The sequence below is a fragment of the Monomorium pharaonis genome, chromosome 8, assembly GCF_013373865.1.
Source record: "Monomorium pharaonis isolate MP-MQ-018 chromosome 8, ASM1337386v2, whole genome shotgun sequence".
Lineage (NCBI taxonomy): Eukaryota > Metazoa > Arthropoda > Insecta > Hymenoptera > Formicidae > Monomorium > Monomorium pharaonis.
In genome coordinates this window covers 8,657,844-8,684,083 of record NC_050474.1, presented here as the reverse complement: position 1 = coordinate 8,684,083, position 26,240 = coordinate 8,657,844, and the positions used below count along the sequence as shown (strand labels likewise).

General features: G+C 31.7%; 1 protein-coding gene across 11 annotated transcripts in view; it reads right to left on the bottom strand.

Annotated features, from left to right (window-relative positions):
• LOC105833444 (focal adhesion kinase 1) overlaps window positions 1-26,240 on the bottom strand; it is a 106,213-nt gene that overhangs the window by 5,183 nt on the left and 74,790 nt on the right. For 7 of the 11 annotated variants that reach the window (XM_036291568.1, XM_036291561.1, XM_036291560.1 and 4 more), the window contains 16 exons: window positions 20,739-20,884; window positions 14,230-14,405; window positions 14,023-14,154; window positions 13,788-13,937; window positions 13,452-13,640; window positions 13,124-13,204; window positions 12,648-12,870; window positions 12,439-12,492; window positions 12,204-12,338; window positions 11,066-11,248; window positions 10,755-10,971; window positions 10,487-10,677; window positions 9,621-9,825; window positions 9,474-9,553; window positions 7,402-9,365; window positions 6,694-6,843 (listed from right to left, as the gene is read on the bottom strand). In XM_036291568.1, coding sequence (XP_036147461.1) covers window positions 6,694-6,843; window positions 7,402-9,365; window positions 9,474-9,553; window positions 9,621-9,825; window positions 10,487-10,677; window positions 10,755-10,971; window positions 11,066-11,248; window positions 12,204-12,338; window positions 12,439-12,492; window positions 12,648-12,870; window positions 13,124-13,204; window positions 13,452-13,640; window positions 13,788-13,937; window positions 14,023-14,154; window positions 14,230-14,405; window positions 20,739-20,874 — 4,266 coding nt within the window. In that variant the 5' untranslated portion in view covers window positions 20,875-20,884. The remainder of the gene's footprint in view (window positions 1-6,693; window positions 6,844-7,401; window positions 9,366-9,473; window positions 9,554-9,620; window positions 9,826-10,486; window positions 10,678-10,754; window positions 10,972-11,065; window positions 11,249-12,203; window positions 12,339-12,438; window positions 12,493-12,647; window positions 12,871-13,123; window positions 13,205-13,451; window positions 13,641-13,787; window positions 13,938-14,022; window positions 14,155-14,229; window positions 14,406-20,738; window positions 20,885-26,240) is intronic. The other 4 variants (XM_036291565.1, XM_036291564.1, XM_036291569.1 and 1 more) reach the window with 4 other exon arrangements.

Here is a 26,240-nt window from a genome sequence, read left to right as displayed (position 1 = left end):
AGTTTTTTCCATTTATTTTCGTAAATAATGAAAATTTCAAAAAATATTTCCAATAAAAGTTGTAGATCTCATCGAAATACACATTTTATGTTCTATTGATTTTTGTCATAAAGACAATAGTTTTTGAGAAAAACGACGTTAAATATTCAAAACTTCATAAAACTCGTCTACCACAATTCGAGTTTTATTAGTTAATTTTATTAATACCGAAAGGTGCAAAGCTCCTCCTTTGTCCACGTGTTTTCTGTACGTGTTTTCTGCACCTGAAAACGCGGGCGGGGGAGAGGTTCCGCTTTTTCTTCTGCACCCCCTCCGCTTATTTTTTCCTAAATTAACCCGGACAATTTAAAGTCATTATTTGACCACAATTTCAAATCTAAAGTCGCAAACTCAGGTGGTACAGTACAAGCGTGGACGTTTCGCTCTGTAAGCAAGGCGAGGGAGGGGGTATGACTGAACCTAACCTAACCTAACCTGACCTAACCTCGCAACGCGTGGAAAGTCATGTAATCGCAAACTCGTGTAATACAGAAAACACGTAGACGAAAAACAGGCTATGCCGCACCTCCTTTCATTATTAACTAACAAAACCATTATTAAGTAACTAACAAAACTCGAATTGTGTTAAATGAATTTTATAAAGTTTTGAACATTAACGTTATTTTTCTCCAAAACTATTGTCTTTATGGCAAAAATCAATAGAACATAAAATGTGTATTTTAATGAGATCTATAACTTTTATCTAAAATATTTTGTGAAATTTCCATTATTTACAGAAATAAATGGAAAAAACCGTGATTTTTATGGTTTTCGCTATAAAAATTAAATTTGCAATTTTCACTATCATATTCGTATCAGTGTGCCAAAATACATAAGAATACGTACGTAGTTTCAAAAAATTGAGGGTCCGACCTATATGGAAGTTCACCCTTTTGTACTTTTAAAATAAAATAGAAAATGCAATTTATCCTGAATTAAATAAAATATCCCAAATGAAAATTGTGCAACTAATTATACTATATATAATTATAATAGACACCTATTATTTGATATTATTTTTGAAGCAAAAACTCTAATTAGCTTTTATAGAAATAGTTATGTAAATTACATTACGCATAGCGCCCTCTAAAGGCGCTATTCAAGCGAAATATTGCACACATAAATTTTACTTGACAAGACCTTTCGAACGATATATAACACATATTCATTCGCGATTATCACTTAGTGCATTTCCCTTGTTAGCGTGCTGTACACTCCATGTAACTATGTAGGGTTAAAATTGTAAGAATGAACTATTTTCATGTACTTTATGATAGCACAAGCACACCAAAAAAGCGGACCAGCTAGTCAATCCTTATGTATTTTGATCCGATGAATCTGAATCCAAAGTCAGAATTGCTGACCTCGATAATCATTTCTGCTATGACAAATGTTGGCAACAGATTCTGTTGTTAAAAAGGCAGCAGATGAGAAACATCTTGTCATTGCAAACACTGTTAGCAGATATTCAGCACACATCTGTCATCAGAATACATGACAAAATAATAGTGAACTGCAAGCAGATTTGCTGCAAGTATTGATAACAGATTGACAACAATGTCAGCAAATTATCTGTAGAAATACAACAGCATTTGTGCATCAAAATACGCGATAGATTGATGCCAGAAACGCAGCAGATCTGTCGAAATGTCAAATTGGCAATAAAAAGCGCGGCACCGCCGATAGGCGGCCTATTCTCTCGGGAGTAAAATGCAGCCAACGCGCTACATGAAAACCACTCGCAGCGCGTCTAAGGTAAGCAAAAATTACCTTCCTTCGCTGCGGAGGACCGCCACATAATACTTTTATAATACAGAATTGGTATTTTTATTTTTTTGGAGTGACATTTAACTCCAAGAAATTTAGTGAAATTAATTGCACCTAGAATAGATGACAGACTTACAATATAAAGGGAAAAAATAGATATGTCAATTGAGGCCCCCCTATAAGAAATATTAGATGCTAAGGAGGGGATGGGGTAAATTATTCAATCTGTTTCTACTCCTGAATTAATAAATCTTCCCAGGAGATTGTTTACATTGATTCTCAAATAAAATCAAAACTGCGAAAACAAAAAGATTCGACAAATCTGTTACCAATCTGTCGTCATCTATGAATACAGATCTGCTACATATTTGGTACAATTCTGTTGTAAGTTTACGTTGCAACATCTGTTCTCAATTTACCGCGTGAATTTATCATTGTACTATTAGTGACAGATCTGCTGTTGTTGCACCCAATTTGATATCAGGATTTTATGACAATTTTTGGTTGCAATTAGACCGCACTCGAGGATACAATAGGCCATGGTTTTGGCAACCTGATTCCGCAAGAAATCTTTAGCAGTCTGCTAACAATTTGGCAGCAAATGGTTAGCTGGGGAATTGGCTCATTTTTTCTTAACCTCAAACACCTTGTAAAAGCAGTTTGGGTCACAAATGTATAATCCAGAGTGTGCAAGCTTGCGTAACCACATTACCCATTTCAGAAGCTCAGACTTGTCATATGTATTGGATTTTCCTCGGGTAATGTGGCTACGCAAGCCTGCATACTCCGGATTATACATGTGTGACCTAAACTGCTTTTACAAGGTGTTTTTTTAAGGTTAAGAAAAAATGATCCAATTCAGCAATTCTGACCTTAGATTCGGATTCAGCGGGTCAAAATACATAAGGATTGACTAGTCTGGTCCGCTGGACCAACCACTTTTTTTTGTGTGCCTGTGTAATTACGATGTGTGATGTGCTCGGAGAAGTTTTATTACAATTAAAATTAAATATATGGTTACAACTTTTAGTTCTCTAAAGAAATGTTTTGTTGACTATGGTTAATAAAATATTTATAAGTAAATATGGTATATTATGGTATATACCGTCGCTTCCGAATAAAACGGCGTTAACTCAGAAGCCGATTGAAAAGGGCGTTAACTCGGAAGCCGGTTGAAAAACGCATTAACTCGGAAGCCGATTGAAAAGAGCATTAACTCGGAAGCCGGTTGGAAAAGGCGTTAACTGGAAGTCGGTTGAAAAAGGCATTAACTAGGAAGCCGGTTAAAAAGGCGTTAACTCGTACGTTCAAATTTTTCGGTTTAATTTAAATTTTGACAGCATTGCTGAAATAATTTTGGTGCTCTGTCTATATACGCATATTTATTTTTGTTTCAATATGTTTATGTTTTAAATCAAGCACCAACATTTTTTCGACAGTGCTGCAAAAAATTTTAGCAGGCAAATTAACGCTTTCTGTATCACTTACCGATAACTATCGATGTCGTTGCGCAGATATTTTATATGGCAAAAAATCTGTGCAACGACACCGATAGTTGTCGGTAGGTGGTACAGAGCCCCTGGAGTCTGTTGGGACCCCAATGAACAAAAATGCTTGCCGCAAAGAAAATATTGACATTAATGACTTGAAAAAATTATAAATTACCTTTATTTTACTTAGAGATGAAATAGTTTTAATTAAAATTTGATTTTGAATATGTAAAAAAATTTTCACGATTCTTGTGAATTTTCGATAGTTAATTAAAAATTGAATTTAGTTTAGGGTCAGATTGACCAGATAAGGGTTAAAAAAATATGGTTGCAAGCTATTTGATAAATCATTAATAATTAATTTCATAGCTTTTCCGCAATATCTTATTTTATATCGTAACTTATACAAAAGTTTCTTTCAAAAGTAAAAAATATCAACAAAACGCTTAATTTTGATTGCAATACAACTTTTTTAAGCATATTTGTGACATATCGTAGTTATAATGATAAAATGGTCCATAAAAATAGCCCTCTGGTAACTTTAATTGCAAATTTCTCAAAATTGTGATGTAATTGAACAATATGGAAACTGAATTCGTATTCAGTGTCGAAAAATCTACAGGAAATAATTAATCATATTTTAATTTTTTTATTGGTTGTATTATTATTATCGTTTTATTAACATACAATGCCGATCAAAAGTTTGGGTTATTATTATATTACTATATTAAAAGTTACATGATTCGACGAAGAAAAAATGTAGAGGTTTTCAACCATATATTTACAAAGCAAGGATAGAACTTTAAAGGAGGAGGGCCTATAAGGGTCAAAATGATCTATGTGGGTGATCGACTGAATTTTGTATATATGAAAGGGTTTTACAATTACTAGACACCACAGACACGCGCGGAGCGTGTCATGAAGGTATGAACATTACTAACGAATATTCTCAAATCATTTTTGTTTCTAAAAAATGAAAAATTAATGCTTTTTGACGGATCTTACGTACTAGTATCACAAAAGTATTAATATATCGTATATACACAGTATCATACAAAAGAATCAAAAGTATAAATATAAAAACCTTTGGCTCTAGCAACTTTGTGTATTATAAAAATACTATAAAGTATTATAACAAGCAATATTAACTAAGTATCGTAATAATATTGTAAAAGATATTATAAGGAAAGATATTATGGGACTCAGACTTGTGACAATCGCAAAGGTCCATAATCTTGAATGCAAGCAGTATAATTTTATATGTCAAATGCATGTATACATTACATCAAACATTAAATTTGATAATGTTATTTGAAAGATATATTCAAGCCCTTCAAATTACACTAATGTTAAAAAATTGATACCCGATATATTTCTCAAAATGAGGTAAAGAATAGACACCTATAGAACTTTCGGCTACTTACAATACTGAAATGCAGCTTTTATGACAACAAAAGAAACACTAATGACTAGTAACCATAACGTCAAAACAGTATGTAAAGAAGTATTTCGGACAGTTATCTCGAGAATTCAACACAAAGTATGCGAGATATCGCGAATTCCATAACTTTACATCTAGTGATCTAGTCCATAACCGACTTCTCTTGTCTTACTTCTTAAATTGTATAAGAATTAACATTTTTTAATATTTCTATTATATTTACTGTTCTAATCCTTCATCTTGGTTATCACTTTACTTTTTATTTTAATCTTTATGACGTGCATGTGGACACCGGCTCACAGCGCAGACTCCATTCGTAAAGTTGTATTGCCTGCGTTCAGAGTTAGGGCCACCGCACAAACTCTTCCATAACGCGTTACGTTACGTTAAGTACTCCATACGAACTTAAGTTGTACTTAAAATTTAACTTAAATCAACGCACAAAGAAATCCTTAACGTAAGTTCTTAAGTTCTTACGTTAAGGATTTCTTTGTGCGTTGATTTAAGTTAAACTTTAAGTACAACTTAGGTTCGTATGGAGTACTTAACGTAACGTAACGCGTTATGGAAGAGTTTGTGCGGTGGCCCTTATGGATCACTTACGAGTGTCACGAGTCCCATAATCTCTTCGCACGCAATTTTAGTTAGATTTTTACGATACTTATTAGCTAATATTGTTTATTGTAATAATTTTATAATGTAATACTTCTGCTAATGCATAAAATTGCAGAAACTAGATTTTTTAACTTATATTTTTGATACTGTTGTGTGATATATGTACAAGATATCGATACTTTTGTGATACTGAAATGCAAGATCCATCAAAAAGCATTAATTTTTTATTTTTTAGAAATAATAATTTTGAGAATATTTATTGATAGTGTTCTCTCTACAGGTTCCATAACTGCGCAATCTTTTTTCTCTTTTCACTAAATTGTTAATTATGTTTGTTATGTATATTCGAACAATTTCTGCTTAATAAACTTGTATCGACAACAATTATGGCTGGTATTCATAGTCGAATTTTATTTTAAGACCGTCTCAAGTAATATTTTAAGATGCTAATACAGCTCTGTAATTGATTGATGGCATCTTAAGACAGTACTTAAGATAATCTTAAATATAAGACTCAATGAGTATATGAATACTGGGCTAAGTCACATAAATATTTATGAAGTATTGAAATTAAAGAGAATGGTCATTTCTTCCATAACCCCTTTCTCTCTAGTTTTATCATCAAATAAAATCTTGAAATAAATGTGTATTTAATTAATATTTATTAAAAAAAAAGAAACTGAGTGCCCCTGACTATTTTTGTAAAAAAATTAAATTAAATATAGATTGTTAACATTCACGTAAATGAAATGTAGACTTTTGCGAATCTAATCTGATATTTGATTAATTTTTTCATAAAAATTCTCCAATATATTTTTTTAACAGTTTGAAAAGTAGATATTAATAAAAAATAAATAAAATAGAACATTTAAAAAATATTATTTTTTTCCTCTTTTTTCCGTATCCTCTCTTTAAAGTTTTATAAAACAGTTTTAAAGTTTTATAAAACATTTTATTAAAAAACGAGTTTTTACACAAAAAATTTGATATTGTTAAAAATTATCGTATCAGATCTTTGTAAAAAATTTTTTTTTAACTTAGAAAGTTTATTTAAAAATATTTTTATGTTAAATTTGGTTAAATTTTATGTTAAATGTTTAATTAACTGCTGCACTTTAAATAAAATGAAAATATTGCATATAATATCAATTTTCGATTTTATGTATAATTTTGCAACAAAATATTGTAGAAACAAAATTCAAACAAATTTAAAGCTCTTTGTTTTTAAAAATGTGTAATTAAAACTAATATTTTTTTCATTAAGATATTTAATTTCGTGTAATTTTCGTGAGATATGAGAAAATAATAAAAGTTTTCAAATTTTTGATCGGTAAAACAAACCTGTACCTCTTCTCTCGCTAGCCAGCGACTATCCTCTTCAGACTGTCGTTGTTGTTCCAACAACCGTTGTTCCAATAGTTTTTGTTCGTCATCAATGCCACTATTGAAATTATCAGTCAGATTGTCAAATAGTTGCGAATGAACGTTTCTCTAAAACAATAAAAATTATGTTATGTTAGAATGCGACATGTTTTTTTAATATCCAATATTTAAAAGTTTTTCCTCTAATGTTATAAAATTTGAGATAATTGCATAACAATTTATGTAATAAAGTTTTCGTTTTTTGATAACACATATGTACAGGAAAAAGAGACGCTTGTTTCTCGAGATTCAAAATAAATTTAAAACAAAGGTAGTGCATTTACGTATTTGTTACATGCAATTTAAATGATTACTGCAATAATTCATCAGTGACATCCATTCTTCATGCAAAAATTTATATTAGCCTACTGAACGGTAAGTCAAAATTCCCGCTAAAAAATAAGTTTCTCCGCATTATAACAAAATAGAAGATCCAGTTTGAGAGCCAGTGCGTACATATCTTGCATATACCAGAAAAGCGCATAATACAAATGTACAGCTGACTTGTAATTAAGTTGTAGTGTGATGCGAAAGTGTTGCGGACCAGATAAAAAACCAAAACAAGACGTGGCGTGGCAAAAAATGTATAAGATGCGTTTGTCACATTCCTAGGAGGCATGGTCAAACCTGATCTTGTTGTGCCTCCTCTGTCATCGAGCTGCTAGATGACACGGTGCTGTCGCTGACAGCGGAAGAGATCAGAGAGCCAGAGAGAGTGCCGTCGGTCGAGCTCGTCAACTGTTCATCCTGCTTTTGTGGTGTCACGAAACTAGTGACCTTGGCGACGCCCGTCGCGATTTGCGATATGTTTGTTGCTTTCGCGATCCCGGTAGCCATCTGAGATTGCGCTACTTGTTGCTGATGCATGTTGCTCATGCTCGTCATTACATTGCTGACGTTAACGGGCACTTGATTATAATCAATAGAACCGAGAGAACTCGGTTGCTGTTGGTCTACTATGTAGCCAGATGGTATCGAATGAATACTCTGTTGAGTCGTCGAGGACGACATGACAAAGTGTGATGGAACAGAGGAAGCTTGCATTAGTCCAATGCTCGCCGATTGATTCGCGCCGGTTGTTTGATAAGTCGCTATCTGATCGTCGCTAATCCCAGACTGGTGAGCATAATTTGACATGTGCATCTTTTGAGCTTGGACCACCGACACGGACGTGGCATGAGCCGTGTAAATTGGTGGATTGATACCACTTAACTGAGGTTGGTTCGTATGCTGTATCGCCGCGTAGGATACGGCCTGCGGAACAGCATTCTGTCGCGTGCCGATATTTTGCGCGTGTTGCATTTGTAACAGATACATAGGTTGTGCTACTGCTGGCTGAGCGATATTCGAATAGATTTGCTGGTGCGGATAATTCTGCGGATACATCGGTTGCGATTGTAGATTCTGCGCTACCAGATTGCTTCTTCCAACTTGACCGTAATTTCCAATTGTTGCGCCAACTGGCTTCAACTCGGTAGCGGTCGCGGTCGCAGTCGCGGTTACAGCTAATTGCGGTTGTGCACTTTGTGCACGGAACTTGAGTACCGGACCGTACAAACATTCCGCATTTGGCACGGAACTACCTACATTTACCGAGTTAATATTACGAGAGTAAACAATGGTACTACCATCTCCACCACCACCACAGCCAGCAGCGTTACTACTACTACCAGCATTCTGCACGCTGTTAACATTCTGATTTGCAGATTGATCGCTGTTACCATCACTAAATACTTGACTCGTGTTGTTACTTGCCGCAAAGTTATAATTAATTGACTGACTAAGAGCATGCGAACCACTCACGGCAGACTGCGTCTGGCTGTTATTGGGTATTATACTGCTGCCTAAACTACTAGGACCTGAATTTCCGGGATTCTCACCGTAATTACCACTTAAGTTAGCGCTTTGACTGAGATTACCAACGATAGCTGAACTTTGGGTGAAACTAGCGACCGGTCCGTATATCCCGCCGCAAATGTTGCCCGCGACCGCAGCTGACACGAGTGACGCGGTCGCGGGTGGCGGCAGAACGACGCTGGACACGGAGAATTTCTGCACGGGGGAATACAGATCCCCCGTGACGCTACCGACCACCTTTGAACTAACCGCGTACAAGTTTTGCATCTCTTTAACTTTTTGCTGCTTTCGGTTGACGGCGGGCGATTGTGTCTGGGTTACCATGTCTGAAATACTTAGGCTCGACATGAGAGGTGTGTTGTCCGAGGAGTCGAGGGAATCTAAATTGGTATCGGACAGGGTGGAATCACCGCCCGATTGAGTAGTGTCGTGCGTGGTGATGGACGGTGGTTCGGAAAACGCGGGATCGAAGAAGGGTAGGTCAGACACACAGGCGGTGGTTAGGACTTGATCCTCGTCCTGAAATTGCACTGCCAGAGTGTTGAAGGGAGACGCGGGTGTCGTATACACGGAGGGACATACCCCTCTGGCTTGGTTGTCCTTGAGAAGTTGTGCAAGAACCTCAGGACTTTGCGCCACAATGTACGTGGATACCGGTGCCGCAGATAATTGCGATTGCTCCGTTGTATTTTGTGGCTGCCGGGAGGGTTTTGGTGGCGGCACATCATCTGCACCTATAAAAGAGACGGGTTATTTTACAGATATACAGTCGATATGTCAAACGACACGTGCGTTTCGCTAAAAAATTAAGTCATCGTTATTACAAACAACTTGTTACGTACCCCAAGACATGGCTTGTACCCTTCTGTTCTCTCGCCTCATAGTCTCCTGCTGCTGATGCTTTTCTTCTAGTAAAATCTCGCTGTAACGATTTAAAAAAAAGAATATGTAACATAATTTAGATACAATTTAATGTTTTAAATACTTACTGTAAAGTTTCTCTAATTTCTTTAAACGTCGGTCTCTTGCTGGGTTCATAGCTCCAACATTGAGACATTAAGGAATATAATCGTGGCGGACAATGATTAGGAAGAGCGAGTCTCTCTCCGTTCTCCAGCTTGCGTATCACTTCGTTATTTTTCACGCCTTGGAATGGTTTTACGCCTAACATTAAAATTTCCCACATACATACACCTGAAACGATAATCAAGTTTTATTAACGTTTTTTTTTAGGAAAATTACTTTGTAGAACATAAACCATTAAAGGATGATGGAGTGACAATCAAACTTGATCGAGGTCAATGATGTAGAATCATTAGCACAGCATTAAATAATATTTTGTATGTATTTCTTTTCATAAATTTCGAAAAATTTTTTCAGAATTAAAATATACGTATTAATATCAGTCAAATTAGATTTTACATCGAAAACAAAGAAAATTGTTTTTACGTTGCTCTACTTGCATGCGTATGTATGCGTAAATTTTTGTAAAACAATTTTGTCTCAATTAGGCATCAAAGTCTAACTTTCAGAACTTGATATTGTTTGTTCTTATCATCCATGTGTCTGGAATCTCGAATTTCGTGAGTACAAATTGCAGATCTCTAAGATCAAGTAAATATTTTTGGCAGCGCCACATTTTTTACTAGGAAATAATAAAAATGTCGTAAATTATAAAATTTTTCCTGTTTTCGACATAAATTCCACAATCCAGACTGATAGTAATGCATATACTCTTATAAAAAACGATTTCCAAATCTATAAAATCAGTGAGACATAACAAAAATTATTGTGTTTAATCACTAAAACAGACTTTCTTTCAGCATCCTTTAATGATTAATACCAAAAAGCTAACCAAACATCCAAACGTCGGACGAAGTTGTAAATCTTCGGAAGTTTATACTTTCTGGTGCCATCCATTTAATTGGCAGCTTACACTTGCTTGCGGTATAATAACTCTGATCTTCCACCCATCTACTAAGACCGAAATCCGCCAACTTGACACAGTTGTACGATGAAACCAATACGTTTCTCGCAGCGATATCTCTACAATAAAGACATTATGGATATTAGATTATAATGTTCGAATAATGAAATAAACGATTTCGTTTATCGATAAGTACCTGTGTACGAATTTCTTGCTTTCGAGATATGAGAGGGCAGTGCTCAATTGAAATGTATACAGTAAAAGCGTGGCAAGGTCTAAACGGTGTTTATTAGATTGCAAATAAGCGCGCATTTCTCCGAGTCTAGCTAATTCCATCACAAGCCAAATCGGTGCCTCTGAGCAGACACCGATCAATCTGATAATATGTGGATGCTCAAATTGCTGCATAATATCTGAAATATAAAATCATCTTTCTAAAATTACCAAGAACTTATACGTTTATTGTATTATAATCGATACATAATTTATTATATGTGTTTCTCATACAAGCTTCTTCCAGGAATTTTTCGGCAGTGGCAAGATCTGCATCAACCTTGCAAGTTTTAACGGCAACAGCGATGGTTTGACCATCTCTTCCTTTGTATGATCCTTTATGAACGTTACCAAATTGGCCTTCTCCTATAATTTCACTTAATTCTACTTGATTTCGAACTATCTCATAATCTCGAGCTGCAAAAAAAAAATTTTATCAACTTAAACACCTCTCCCTTTGTATTGTATTACAAAAAATATAAAGAAAAATACAAAACAAGAAGACCATCAATACTGCATACTACGTACGAGTAAGTATACACTGGAACCCCTCGTTAGCGTACTCCGCGTTAGCGGAAACTATCCCTTCCATATGCACTCGGCCCACATGAGTAGCGTGTGTGGGGGATAGCAATGAGCAATGCAGTCGCGTATTTCACGGAGTGGGAGTGAAACCAAGCAATAGGAGATAACCCCGCGTTAGCGGACCAAAGCCCCGAACAGTCCGCTAACGCGAGGTTCCAGTGTATCACTTTATTCTTAGATACCATTTTTTTTAACAAAAGCTAAAAATAAAACTGAAAATCTAAATGTAAACTAAAAATCTTCTATCAGATGGTATAGCAGTTTTTGTAATACTGTTTTCTATTGTAATATTTAATGTTTTTGCAACGTAAAAAATGAACGTTTGAGAAATAGAGCTTCAAAACTGGTATAGTAAGTTATATTTTCCTTTTATTTTAATGTAAATCATTTGTAAAAAATTTACAAGTTAATGTATATAAGAATTCTGAAAAGCTTTTTACTTAAATGTAAAAAAATATTTTGTCGATTATACAAATACCTTTGTGCTGTTTCCAAGATGCAACATGCGATTATATATTAGATTTCATTAGATTTGTATTAATAAATTTTATAAAAAGATCATAAATGCAGGTACTATATGGGGTTTTATTTCTTTATTTACATTATTTATGTAAATTATGTTTTTATTAATATTAAAGTGCAATGTTTTTGAGAAACATGACTTTAGGAGATCTATGCCAGTATTGACAACCTTTTTCTGCATCAATAAAAATATTTTCTATATTTTTAATTATTCTCGATTACAATTAATAATATTAAAATAAACGATAAAAATACATGTACTTACTAGCTGGTGTTGAATAATCTCCTTCTTCGTCAACGATCTCCGCATAATCTTCAGACAAAATAGTTCCAGTTTTACTCACGTTCTTCTCCGCTGGACTGCTGGCACCATCTTGCCTATATTTCGGCGGTTGTGCGTCTGTAATTAAAATCATATTTTATGCGTGTGTAAATCAAATAATCGTTCTCATAAAATACTGAAATATATGTATCATAAAATCCATTCTGATTTATTTTACCTTTGCATGAACAGGGATAATTCTTCCATGATCCAGCTTGCGAATAAAGAGAAACTTAATATATTTTATTAGCGTTAATAGAATGATAGTTTATAAATAAATAGTTTAGAGATACGATTTGCATCTTTTTTTAAAATTAGTAAAGTTAAAGATAAAGTTTACTACATTTTTTATTTTGCAATAGTGAAGATAATACTTTTTATTTGTACCTTTTCTGTTCCACAATGAAGTGTTGCTGCCTGTAACTAATCTGCAATATCCATCAATCAGATCTGCAAGGCTTTCCGCTTGATCCAGACTGGAACAAGTGATACTGAGAGTCTCCGCGGCACCCGCAACCCTCAATTTAATGCATGCTTTTGCATGTTCTTTGCAATCCGATACTAATGTTTGGATGGATTGTATTTGTGAAAATTCTGCCATTCTAGTCGGCTGTAATCAAAATTTTATTTCAGAAAAAATTCGTTGTAGAATTATGATAATTTTATTTTCTACGGAATTACACAGAATTATATTACAAAAGCTATATATATGTATACAAACATACATACATACATACATATATAGGTGTGTGTGTGTGTGTGTGTGTGTGTGTGTGTGTGTGTGTGTGTGTGTGTGTGTGTGTGTGTGTGTGTGTGTGTAATATATGTATATGTATAATGTAAAAGATGTATGTGAAACGTACTACTGTTCCGCCTCGATGAGCCATGTAAGATATACCTAAATCCGGTCCAATGACTAGTTCTACAGGTATTGACCAGCTCGACTACAAGTTATAAAAAACAGAAATTACACAAGTGTGATATTGAATATATTAAATATAAAAAGTAAATATAAATTCTATGAATGTTTTCACATATTTCGCTTAAAATTTGATTTATTTTTATTAGATACAAAGAAAGAATAATATTACAGAAGTGTATTTAAAAATTTTAGCTGGATACAAATTTGAAAAAAATTTTATCAAATTAAAATAATTATGTAAGGTTGGATTTCCATATGTTATTGCTTACCCCTAAAGCACATATAAATCTTTCCTGGTCGAAGCGATAGTGTGCCCGCAGCAGCTCAAAAAATTTAAACATGCACTCGAGTTCGGACAACGCCGCGACTTTTTTAAAGTGTTGCTGTATCAATTTTCGGAGCGCTTTTGGTTTCATCCCATTCAGCACGGAACGCGGCAGAAATTTATGCAAACCAACCTATAAAGATATATATATATATATATATAAACACGTTCGTTTCAGGTTGTATAACAAAAGGATGAGGAGTGAATGCGAATATGCAGACTGTATTGCTATGAAGTCCAATCTTATTATTGTAAAATTTGTCGCTTTAATAAATCTTACCTCACGCTCGAGATATTCCAGATTGCTCTTCTTGTCTAAAGCAATTTGCGGCATGTCCTTGAAAAAATAACGGATCTCCAGACAGCAGAGTTGAACCGCGATGTCCTGATCAAGAGTGACGTGGTTTGCAAGCAGATAATCGTTTCGCACCTAAATGTATATGGATAAATATAATAAATAAAATTATTTATTTCTAAAACGTCAAATTTTGCTTAATTGTCGAGTGTCATTGTACCTGATCATAATAGTAGTAAAACGTCACTTTGTCCTTTTCATAGAGATCATTCAGGTTCTGAGGAAGATAACGCACTCGGAGTTCGTACCTCCATTCGCAATGCGGATGCTTGCGCTCATACTTTTCTTGTACCTAAAACGGATACGTCAAGAAAATTGCGAAAAACAAAATATATCGTGTTATATAGATACGCATATTCATCTATACCTGATACATTGTTGTATCCTGATGCAACCAATAACTCTCTCCGGATCCGGGATGATGTAGTCTCATCGCATACAGATTTCGATAATGTCTAGTACCAACGGCTAATCGACTAGTTACCAAAGAGATGATACCTCTAACGTCGATTGCATCACCGAACTTGACGACGTTAAAGCCACCTGTATTGCAGTATCAAGAAATAAAGATTATAATAAGATTAATTAATAATTTAACGTATCTTTTTTCTTCTCAAGTTATATATATTTTAATTTTATTGACATTTACCCTCTCTCAGCACATATTAGTTCATGGCATAATTTCAAATCCTCCACTATGAAAATTGAGTATTTGTAAAAACCCTTTTAAAAATAGATTTTAAGAAAATATATTCTGAGAATATTCTTATATTTTTATAAGTATGTACTATATCTTAGGCTCTGTGTACGCATAACAGATACGAATAAAATGTAAGACATAACTTCGTACAAGATACAACATATTTATTATTACTTAGTATTTATCAGTAGTGATTAATGAGAAAACTGATTCTAAAATTTTAATTTCTATTCCTAATATTTAATATTCCTCTATTGTGCATAAAGTCTATAATATACGTCAGTGAACCTAGCACCCCCACCACTAAAAAAAAAAAATTCGGACCTACCCTATAATTTTCTGCTAATTATCTGTTAATTTTCTGTCCTAGTTCCGAATTTTTTGCTACTACCCGTTTGCAGGAAATTAAGATCAAAAGTGGGGGTGCTATAGCTTCACGTAATGCTAGCACCCCCACTAATAAAAAAAATATAAACAAAAAATCAAATATACCAGAATTTTTTGCTCAACATATAACATGTGCAACTTAATTGTGCAACAATGTTATATATTATATATTATATAAGTTATATATCGAGCAAAAAATTCGGGACCTTGATATTTTAAAAGCAGAAAAGTAAAGAAACATTTCGATACCACATTCAATGCAGCAAATAATTTTTTTAAGGTAGTTTACTCTTGCACGCGCGGAATAACAATTAAGTTGCACAAGTTATATGTTAAGCAAAAAATTCGGGATTTGGTATTTTAAGAGCGGAAAAATAGGGGAACATTTTGATACCACAGTCGATGCAGCAAATAATTTTATAATGGTATTTTACTCTTGTATTTTTGTGAATTTTACACTTTGTAAATTTATTTTGCAAATTGAATATTTAAAAATTGTATATTATACGAGTATTTGATTGAAGAAATAGTTTTAAAGTTGTCCTGGTATGGTATTATCCTGGTAGCTTGTTGTTTTTAACCATTTTCCCATATAATGTTGCGGTATAATGTTTTTGAGTACCGGTATTTGGATAACCGTTCAATATTTTTGATATTTGTTTACAGTTTCTTAAAGCCTAAAATGAGCAGAAAATTCTGGTATATTTGATTTTTTGTTTATATATTTTTTTTTTATTAGTGGGGGTGCTAGCATCACGTAAAGCTAGCACTCCCACTTTTGATCTTAATTTCCTGCAAACGGATAGGAGCAAAAAATTCGGAACTAGAGCAGAAAATTAGCAGAAAATTATAGGGTAGGTCCAAATTTTTTTTTTAGTGGTGGGGGTGCTAGGTTCACTGACGTCTATAATATTCTAATAATATTCTTCAATATTATTCTCACATATAGAATAAAATATTCTATATTGACAATGAGAGAAAAAGTAATTTGACTAAATGTTTCAACTTGAAATTACTTATTACTTAAATTTTTTTTTCAGTTTAAGTATGTATCAGTTTACCGATGTGAACCTGGCGCCCAACATTGTTAAAAAAAAGGACTATGTAGTTCAATTGTACTTTGTTTGTACCTGTTTGTAGTATCTCCGTTAAAATTGTTTGTATCTCAAAGGGTTAAAAAACCAGGGGGTAAAAAAAAGGTTAACGCCCAACTATAAGATTTTTTAATTCTGCTTATGCCATTTGAAAGAGAATCGTTTGTATCCGTTTGTACCTCTGTTAAAATCGTTTGTACCTCAAAGGAATCGGAAGTACAGGCTTTTCAAAATTCGCTCAAGAGGTAATTTTGATATTTTTGGAGATATCGAAAAACGGCTAAGGCCATTCAAAAGAGCATCGTTTGTACCCATTTGTACCTCCGTTGAAATCATTTGTACCTCAAAGAGACCGGAAGTATGAGATACAAACGGGGACAAACGATTCTCTTTCGAATGGCATTTGCCGTTTTTCGATATCTCAAAAAATAGTGGAAGTGCCATTTTGCCATATACTGAAAAATTAAGAAATAGCGTAATTCCGAATCGGTTAAGGTACAAACAAAATGAAAAGTGGTACAAACGGGTACAAGCGATTCTCTTTCGAATGGCCTTGGCTGTTTTTCGATATCTCAAAGAATGTCAAAATTATCTCTTGAGCGAATTTTGAAAAGCCTGTACTTCCGGTACTTTGAGATACAAACGATTTTAACAGAGGTACAAACGATTCTCTTTCGAATGACATAAGCAGAATTAAAAATATAGTTAGGCGTTAACTATTTTTTTATCCCCTGGTATTTTTTAACCTTTTGAGGTACAAACGGGTACAAACGAAGTACAATCAAATTACATTGTTTTCTTAAAACAATGTTGGACGCCAGATTCACATCGGTCATCAGTTTAACTTTTCTGTACTTGACTTTTTAAAGAATAATTTTTAATTCATCTTTTAATAAAGGTTTTTAGGGTCATTGATTATAAATCTGTAGTCAAAAATCCAAAATTAAAATGGCGGATCTAATATGACGGATAAAAACGTTAAATTTTGTTGGATTCTAGTGAAATTAATTTTCCAAAGGTTCTTCGAGTTAATGATTGTAAACGTAAAGTCAAAATTTTCAAATTCAAGGCGTCAGATCTAAATAAATAAATAAATTTTACTCATATTTTATAGATTTTTTAAAAACACGAGATTAGACAGAATAGAACCTTACACAATGGGAATAAATAAATCAATATTTTTTTCACAGTATTGTAGACAAATCATATAAAAATAACTAATTAATACTAATACTGAAACTTGTTGTCACAGTGGTAATTAAACAATTAAGAATAATAGACTTATAGATTGACAATGATTTATTGAAAATTTACAATGTTTCGGCCCTCTATTTGAGCCTTTATCAAGTAGAAAAGTCTATGCTTTTGAATTCCAAATGGAATATAAATAAAATATAAATAGTACAAACTAAATAAACGAGTATAAAATTATGAGCTACAGTAAGTGTAAAGTATTACTGTTAACAGTGTCAAAGGTATAGAAATTGTAGGTCGTATAAAGCAAAATTCTATCGTAAAGAACTAATGTTTTAAATCAGATTTTAAACTTAAAGACTTCTAGAAAATTTTAATTAAGTTCAAGAAAATTTATATTAAATTCGTTATCTTAAATTTTAAAACATAAAAAACCTTAAAAAGGTAAAAAAGATACGCCAGGTACATAAACGCGTGCTTTCAAAAAGGATTTTGAGATCAATACAATTAGCCAAATAGATATTAAAAAAAAAACTTAAAGAAATATAATAAATATTGATTTAAAAATTATATAATTAAAATGTAAAAAAAATAAAGATAAAATAAGATTAGCCAAGTATATTAAAAAAAAATTTTAAAAAAACCCCATAAAAATTTATTCAAAAATTATTTAAAAAATGAAAATGTTATTAATGATAGGAGATAGTGAAACAAAAAACTTGGCGTGCCCGGCTCGCATTAATTGCATTCTTGTATATACATTTATCAATATCAATAACATAAAGCCTTGGAAATACAGAAAAATACAACGGACACGTCAAGTTTTTTGTTTCACTATCTCTTATCATTGATAATATTTTCATTTTTCTAATAATTTTTAAATAAATTTTTAAGAGGTTTTTCTAAATTTTTTAAATTAAAAAAAAATATACTTGGCTAATTGTATTGATCTCAAAATTATTTTTGAGAGCACGCGTTTATGTAATTGGCGTATCTTTTTTACCTTTTTAAGTTTTTTTAAATGAAATTTCACTTCTTTTTGTAAAAATTAAAAAATTTTTTTTAAAAATTATATATATATATATATATATTAAAATGTTTATTATACATACTTTTGAATGTGTTAATTTTATATGTATGTATATATATTTTCCTAATCTAATATATTTTATTTTATTTGTTCTGCAAAGAATATGCATTTTTAGCATTTCGAGGCCAGTTGCATTTTTCTATATTTAAATTCTTGCTTAAATCATTCATTAACACCGCTTTCTTGCGCTTTTAGTACATATCATGTTTATATAAAGTACATCAATTATATTTTCACTGTGATGAAAGATTGCATTAATAATTTTATACTTATTTACATTGACAGATATATTTGTCATAGGTATAGATTTAATATTCAGATTTGTTATTTTCTTACTTTTTAAATAACATTAGTTTAAAAATTAAAAATACCATTTGATTTTATTATATCAGTTTTTTCAAGTATAGAAAAATTATATTACATTTACTTTCAAAAGAACATAATTTTCTTCATTTTTCAGGTAAATAAAGTAGCAATATGTTATAATTTGTATGAATTTCTATTTTCATATAATTGCATTTTTTACATTGTAATGTTACATTTACCTAACACACACACACACACACACACACACACACACACACACACACACACACACACACACACACACACACACACACACACACACACACACGCGCGCGCGCGCGCAATACATACATACATATATATATGTATGTAATTATATTATTGTATTGTGCTAATTTTATATATATTTGGATTAACAAATGTCTTTACCATAGGTATAGCTTCAACATTCAAGGGGTTGTAATTTTATTAATTTTTTATCAATATATTTTTATTTACATATTAGTTGTTAATGTTATTATTTACTTATTTTATTTATAATCAATTTTATTATATTTTTTTCATGTACCAATATTCACCACTTACATTACAAAATAATTTTATTTTAATTTTACAAAATTGTACGTAGGCACATTGAAGCCCTTTAAACGGCAAACTGACTTTATGTGTGTACATGTGAATCTGTGGAAAATAATTCAAGTGAGCTTTTTCACGCAAGAGATCTCGAGATCTCAGAATTGAGTGTTTTGATTTTGAATTGAATTTTAATCGGACTCAATCGGTCGCAATTGAAAGCTTACATCAATATTATATAATAAAATTGCATTAAATTTTTTATTATAATTTTAGATTCTGAGATATTTCAACTGAAAGTGAATTTGACAGCTAAATTCCAGATAAATAAAGCTTAGTAGCGCCACGACATTTGCGCAGTGAAGTTTGTGTCACGAGGCACGATTTTTTATGTACTTGGCGTCGCGCCGCTACTGCGTCGCTTGATTTTTACTACAGATTTATCATCAATAATTTAATCTGACAAACCTATATATCAATATATCAACTTACATGTGAATACAACTAAATTTTGAGTCGAGACTTATCTTCTATAATTAATTAAAACTAAGCTTCGAACAAATTTTTGCCAAAGAAAGAATTGTCTCAAGATATAATTACGAATATGTCTATTAAAAAACAGGTAATTATTCTACATCAGTGTGTGTGTGTGTGTGTGTGTGTGTGTGTGTGTGTGTGTGTGTGTGAAAGATTAAAAAAAGTTGTTTATAATAATGATTTAAATGTAGTAACAAGACTGCTACATTTTTATTAGTGTAACACTATACTAAAGAGATTGTATAAATTTATAACTATTGTATACGATCTTATATAAAAATGATAATAAAACTTCGTTTTTTTAAATATTAAAAAATGATATATGTATATATATATATATATATATATATATATATAAATTCTTTTTTATTGGTATAGTTTTTATATTTTGTTTACAATTCCTTATTTAAAATTTTCTTCTTATTTTAGATTCAATTTTGGATAGTTGTTTAAAGAAAATTATACTGTCAAAAAATTTGAATAAACTTAGAATTGCTTATTATACACAGAACAAAATGTAATATAGCCAATAACATATGTGATTGCGGGCTGCCAATTACATAAAATACTCAATACTCAATTTGCTATTAATGCAAGTACAATGTTGATACTGCAATAGCATATATTATTGTATTGAGTACATCTGTAATTAGCAGCCCGCAATAACATATCTTATTGAATATATTATTTTTTTCAGTGTATTAATTGTAAATTTAGTCTAAAAAACTCAGTGACAAGTTTTTATATAAAAAGACTGGAGAATCTCCTTAATAAAGAAGAATGGAGAAATTTATATAATTTTACCCTTCGGCTGATATTTACAACTGAAAAACATGCTCATGAAAACACAATAAAATAATAATGATATCACCAACTGTTTTTATTTATTCTAACAAGGAAGAAGCATGTTTCGTCAATTAGTTTTTTCATTTTCTCATCTAACAGAGGTGTAGTACGGGTTCTTTGATAAAATATTTTGAAATAGAATAACTTACCATTGGGAAGATGGACTTTTAAGGTTGCTTTGTCCATAGGGGTGGGCGAGCCATGTGGCGGGGTGTTTCTGCCACCGCCACTGCTTTGGACACCTCCGACGCTGCCTCCACCTCCATCTCCTGCACCAGTGCTCATCCCCTCATGGCTACATGGAAAAGAAAACAAAAGAGTCGACTTAATGGATGACTATGTACGTCTCACACCTACAATTATGCATTGTATCATTTAAGACAATTCGTTACACAAATTTTTAGGTTTTGCGCTTGGTAAAGATCAATTAATCAGCGTATCTCATAAAAGTTTATTTCAAAATTTTGGTGACAAAACTAAACCCGAAGTCCTTGTATTTTTAACCTTACATGTAAGGACTTCAATCTTTTTAGAGTTGCAGAAGTATTATAATGCCTCTAATTATAAGAAGAAAATAACATTATAATTAATAAAATGTAGTATTTAAGAATTTTTACATTTTGTGAAATTTTTCATGATAAAGATCTTGCACTCTTAAATCCTACATAATAGAACTATCTTATCTAGATATTGTATTAAGCAAGTCTCAATTTGGGATTTAAATTGGTGTATCTCTGTGACGCGTTCACAATTAATTAATCTTATTGTTATGATTAAATGACCTAAAACTTAACTAGATAAAGATAAGATAAATTAGATGTAAACATATTTTATACATAAATTTTTAATTTATTTAGATAAAAGACAAATTCATGTAAAGTTTTGTCTATAATAAATTTTAGATAATATTATTATTAAATAAAATAATTTATAATACGAAAACAATATTATATTTATATATTTTTGTATATATTTAGGTATATGTTTATTTTTTAAAAACAAAAGTTCTTCAAATAATTCAATCTAAACAAATTTTGCTTTTTTGATTTGAATCCATGTGCAAATCAAAAGAAGGTAATTAATTCCGAATCATGGCTTCAAATGGGCTGAAATTTTTTGTAATGGCTTCTTATGCTTAGAAAGTAATGTAAATAACAATTTTAAATTAAGGAAAGTACAAGAAAAAAAAATTTATAAACAAAAAAAGATTAAAAAATGTACCATTGTTTTCTAATTAATGTGGAATGAAATTCGTCCTGCCAGGGATGTTGCGCGCGCGCGCGCACGCACGCACGCACGCACGCACGCACGCACGCACGCACGCACGCACGCACACGCACGCACGCACGCACGCGCACGCACGCACGCACGCACGCACGCACGCACGCACACACACACACACACACACACACACACACACACACACGCACGCACGCACACGCACGCACGCACGCACGCACGCACGCACACACGAAAAGGAGGAGCCCTCTCACATCCACCCCGTCGGTAGAGGTGCTCTGGGTAGAAGTGCGCAAAAGTACGGTGTGTACTTTGTTGAGAAATAACTATGTCAATTAAGTCGTAATTTATCAACAAAAAAGTTCGCACCATACTTTTGCGCACTTCTACCCAGACTCCCCCATGTGTGTGTGTGTGTGTGTGTGTGTGTGTGTGTGTGTGTGTGTGTGTGTGTGTATTGATTGTTTATGTATATCGAACACCGCGTTGGTTCCTTTATAATCTTGATATTTTGTCATTGGAAGTAATCCCTCTTTTGTCAGATTGCCCTAAATGTTTGTAAATTTTATTGTAAGTTGTATACTACTTATATTTTGAGTTGAAATTTCGCAAATCTACCGAAAAATCACTAAAACGCATGCGCATGTGACCATAGAGCATACTTATGTTGCTGTATTTCTTAAGTTTTTTTTGTACTTTCTCCGACTAAAAATTGTTATTTATATTACTTTTTAACCATAAGAAGCCATTAAAAAAATTTTCAGCCCATTTGGAGGTGGAGTCGTGATTTGGAATAATTACCTACAAAAAGTATAAAGGGAATATACAATTAACATTTTAATGACTAATAATTTCTTGTACAAATTTTTGAATTACTTATGGTTTTAAAGAAATTTTCACATTGGGTCACTATTTTCTGAGCTGTGTAATCTTTTGTTATCACTTAAAAAAATTCTCTTGTAGGGTAAATAATAACTAACAGATTAAAAATAAGAACAATATTTCATATTCCCGTTAACTTGTTATATAATTAAAAAAAAACATTCTTTTATCTCAAATAAAAATGGAGAAAATATCCTTCTTTTAATATTCTAGATAAAGATAAGATAAAGTCATTTCCTTATATAAATAATTATTTAAATAATTTTATACAGACAACAAACATATTGACTAATCCATAATATAATATTTTATATTATCTTGTACAACTAAGAACATATACAATTCATATATTTTTCTAAATCCGTTATACAGACAGCGAAACAATACATTTGATTAAACTACGCGCGATCAGAGAGAAAAAACGCACGCGAATTTTTCAGAAGTCGTGACAAGAATAATTCACGCGATCCATGCAGTCCCGTGACAATTCGTTTCACCCTGAAGGACACACGATCATTTCGATCTGTTGGATACATGAAACGTTGCATCCCGTGGCTGCGACGAATGTAATCGCAAGCCCTACAGTGGCACCGTCACCGTAGCATCAGAGCTGTTGCGAAACCAAACGACGCTTTCAGATGTTACCATGACCAAGAAAATGTAGCAAGAAATCGTGAAAAATCACGTCAATGCTGCACAGAAATGCAGCGAGACAAATCAAATCGTCGTATCTTGTCGTCCCATTATTGAAGTAATCGAATCACGATTGTCAACTGATGACATTCATGCAGATCAATGATTCGAAAGTCGAAATTGCGTCGATCGTGGCAAAGCCTGTTATTCGCGCGAGATATTGTTAAGTCACATAATAATCATGTACTTGATACATAATAATCATGTATTATACACTAATAATGATTAAATTTGCAATGACAAAACAATTTTTCGATGAAATCTTTTCTCGGAAAAAAAAAATTCTCTCGCAAAACGTAAAAATAATTTTTTCATTAAATTTACTTTGAAAATCGTAATAGTCAACATTGTATTTCGAAGAATTATATATGATTATCCTTGATTTGTTAATATCTATTATATATATTTTATATTTTAATAGTAAAATATAAAATGTTTATTGTTTTTAGTAAATTATATTAAATTTTAATAATTTTAAATTATGTTGAATTTATGATTTTTATTTGTTTGAAATAAACAATAAAATAAATATTAAGTGGCAATAAATATACAATGTTTTACATATGCGACATAATTATTTTTAATCTAATTTAATCAATCATTATAATTTTACTATGTACCATGATAAATTAATCGGCCCAATGTATAATATGTATATGTATGTGTATATATATGTATATATAAGGTATCTATACCCCCCCCCCAAAAAAAATATATATATATATGGCCAAGAACCCAATTTGGCTCATCCCCCATTTTCAAATAGTTACACAATAAATTTCACGGATAACGTTAATATATCACTCAGAAAGTTGATATGACTTATTTATGCTAGTTAACTGCTCAATATCTCCTTTCTGCGATTTGTAATCACACTTTATTCTTCTGAATTTAAAATTTCAAAGGCAAGTTTTTGCTTTGTGTAATTATCACGTAGCAATTATAAATATCCACAATTCATATTATTGTAGCTCTTTATTTATGCTTTATGTATTTATTTTAGATTTTTATTAAATTATCTTGTTTATAATTGAACAAAGAAAGTTCCTTGTATTGTGAATCATTATGGTCAGGAACACTACTAAAAATACAATATATCTTATTTAATATACAAGAAAGTTAAAATTTCTTTATTTAATGTTCAATTTTTGATTAGTATTTCTTATCTGTCTCTAGTTAGTTGAAGCTTTTTGACAGGTAAAAGTTAAGATAACGCTCCTTGTAGTAAACAAACACAGTTTCATTATTTAATGAATAATTGTGTAATTTTTTCCCTAAGTATATTTCCATATGTTAATAAATGCTTAATTAAACATGTTGATTCTGTTATTCTGCATTTTTTCAAAAATATTTACGAAAAAGAGGAAAATACATAGTTGGACACTTTGAGTATATATGTAATCAACATTGGAAAAATCTCCAAACCTTAGGGGGAGCATATTGGATACAAGTTCTTTATATAATATTAAATATATTGTCGTTATGTATTATTACATAAAAAAATTTGTCTTGAATTGTGAAAATTTTACCTTAGAACATTTTACAATGCTATGATCGTTTTTATCAGTTTATGTATTTTGTATATTTCAAAAATCTTTATCGTTACTTATAATTTATAATCATAATTTTGATAGGTTATCAAGTCATTCCAAATTTATCACCATAAATAGTGAAATTTGTAGTAAATTTTGTAATAAAATATCACAAAAAATTTTCTCCGTATATAATATTTTTTCGATACAATTGAATCGACGAAACATTATATACAGTAAATTGCGTTTGCATTGCAGTTATTAAGGCAAATATACGAGCGACATCCGGCTAAAGAATGCTGTCGATCAGGGACCTAGTGTTTATGCTAGGAACCACCAGCCACGACGTCGTTCGGCACGCAAAGCTTCTAGAAAGAATCGATAATTGTGTTCTAAATTTAAACTAATTAAAAATCGTGTTTAGTTCAACAGATTAAAAAAGATTATTGTTTTAAATTTATTCTCATCTCATGACATTCTATATATCACTGTATAGAAATTAAAAAATTATCTTATTTTTAAAATGGCATAGAAAAATTTCAACGAAAGCAAGTTTCATAATTTTATTATGTGATGAAAAAAATTCATGATATAAAATCGATAACAGGAAAAGATAAGCACATCGTAAAAAAAGATTTAGTTGCGCTTGTTACGAAAGTTCGAGTTGCTTGCTGATACCAATTTATGCGCGACCAATTTTTACCCAGTTCTTCGCGTAATGTTACATGCACCGATCTGTGTTGCAGCCGTAAACCGATATGGGAGTATATGTAAATCATCGCGGATGTAATTACACGAATAGAATTATGAGAGTGCACTAGGCTAACGCTATATGTTATTGTATTAATGAGAAAACACCTGTGTCCCTTTCGGAATTTTACTTAATTTTATTCACAGAAAAAACAACATACTTGTTTTGAGAATATCTTTATTTTTGAAATATTAAATAATAAAACGAGATTATATAGCATTGACAGACATAACTTACATGAAGAAATTTTTGTATAGTTTATACAGTTTATATAGTTTGTATAGTCAAGAAAAGTATATTTTCATTATTCAATAATTTTCATAAATAGAGAAGGAAAATATTAGGAAGAGAGTAATAATATCTTCAAACCAAGAGTTAAAACTTTTTATTATCAAAACTGTTATATTGTTTTTGTATTCTTTTTTTAGATTATTATAATAAAATAAAAATATAGTATTTTGCTGAAATTTAAGATTATCAAACTTTTTAAGAAGATTAAATTACATATACATACAAAAGAAATATTATCATCATTGTTTTATATACAACTAAGA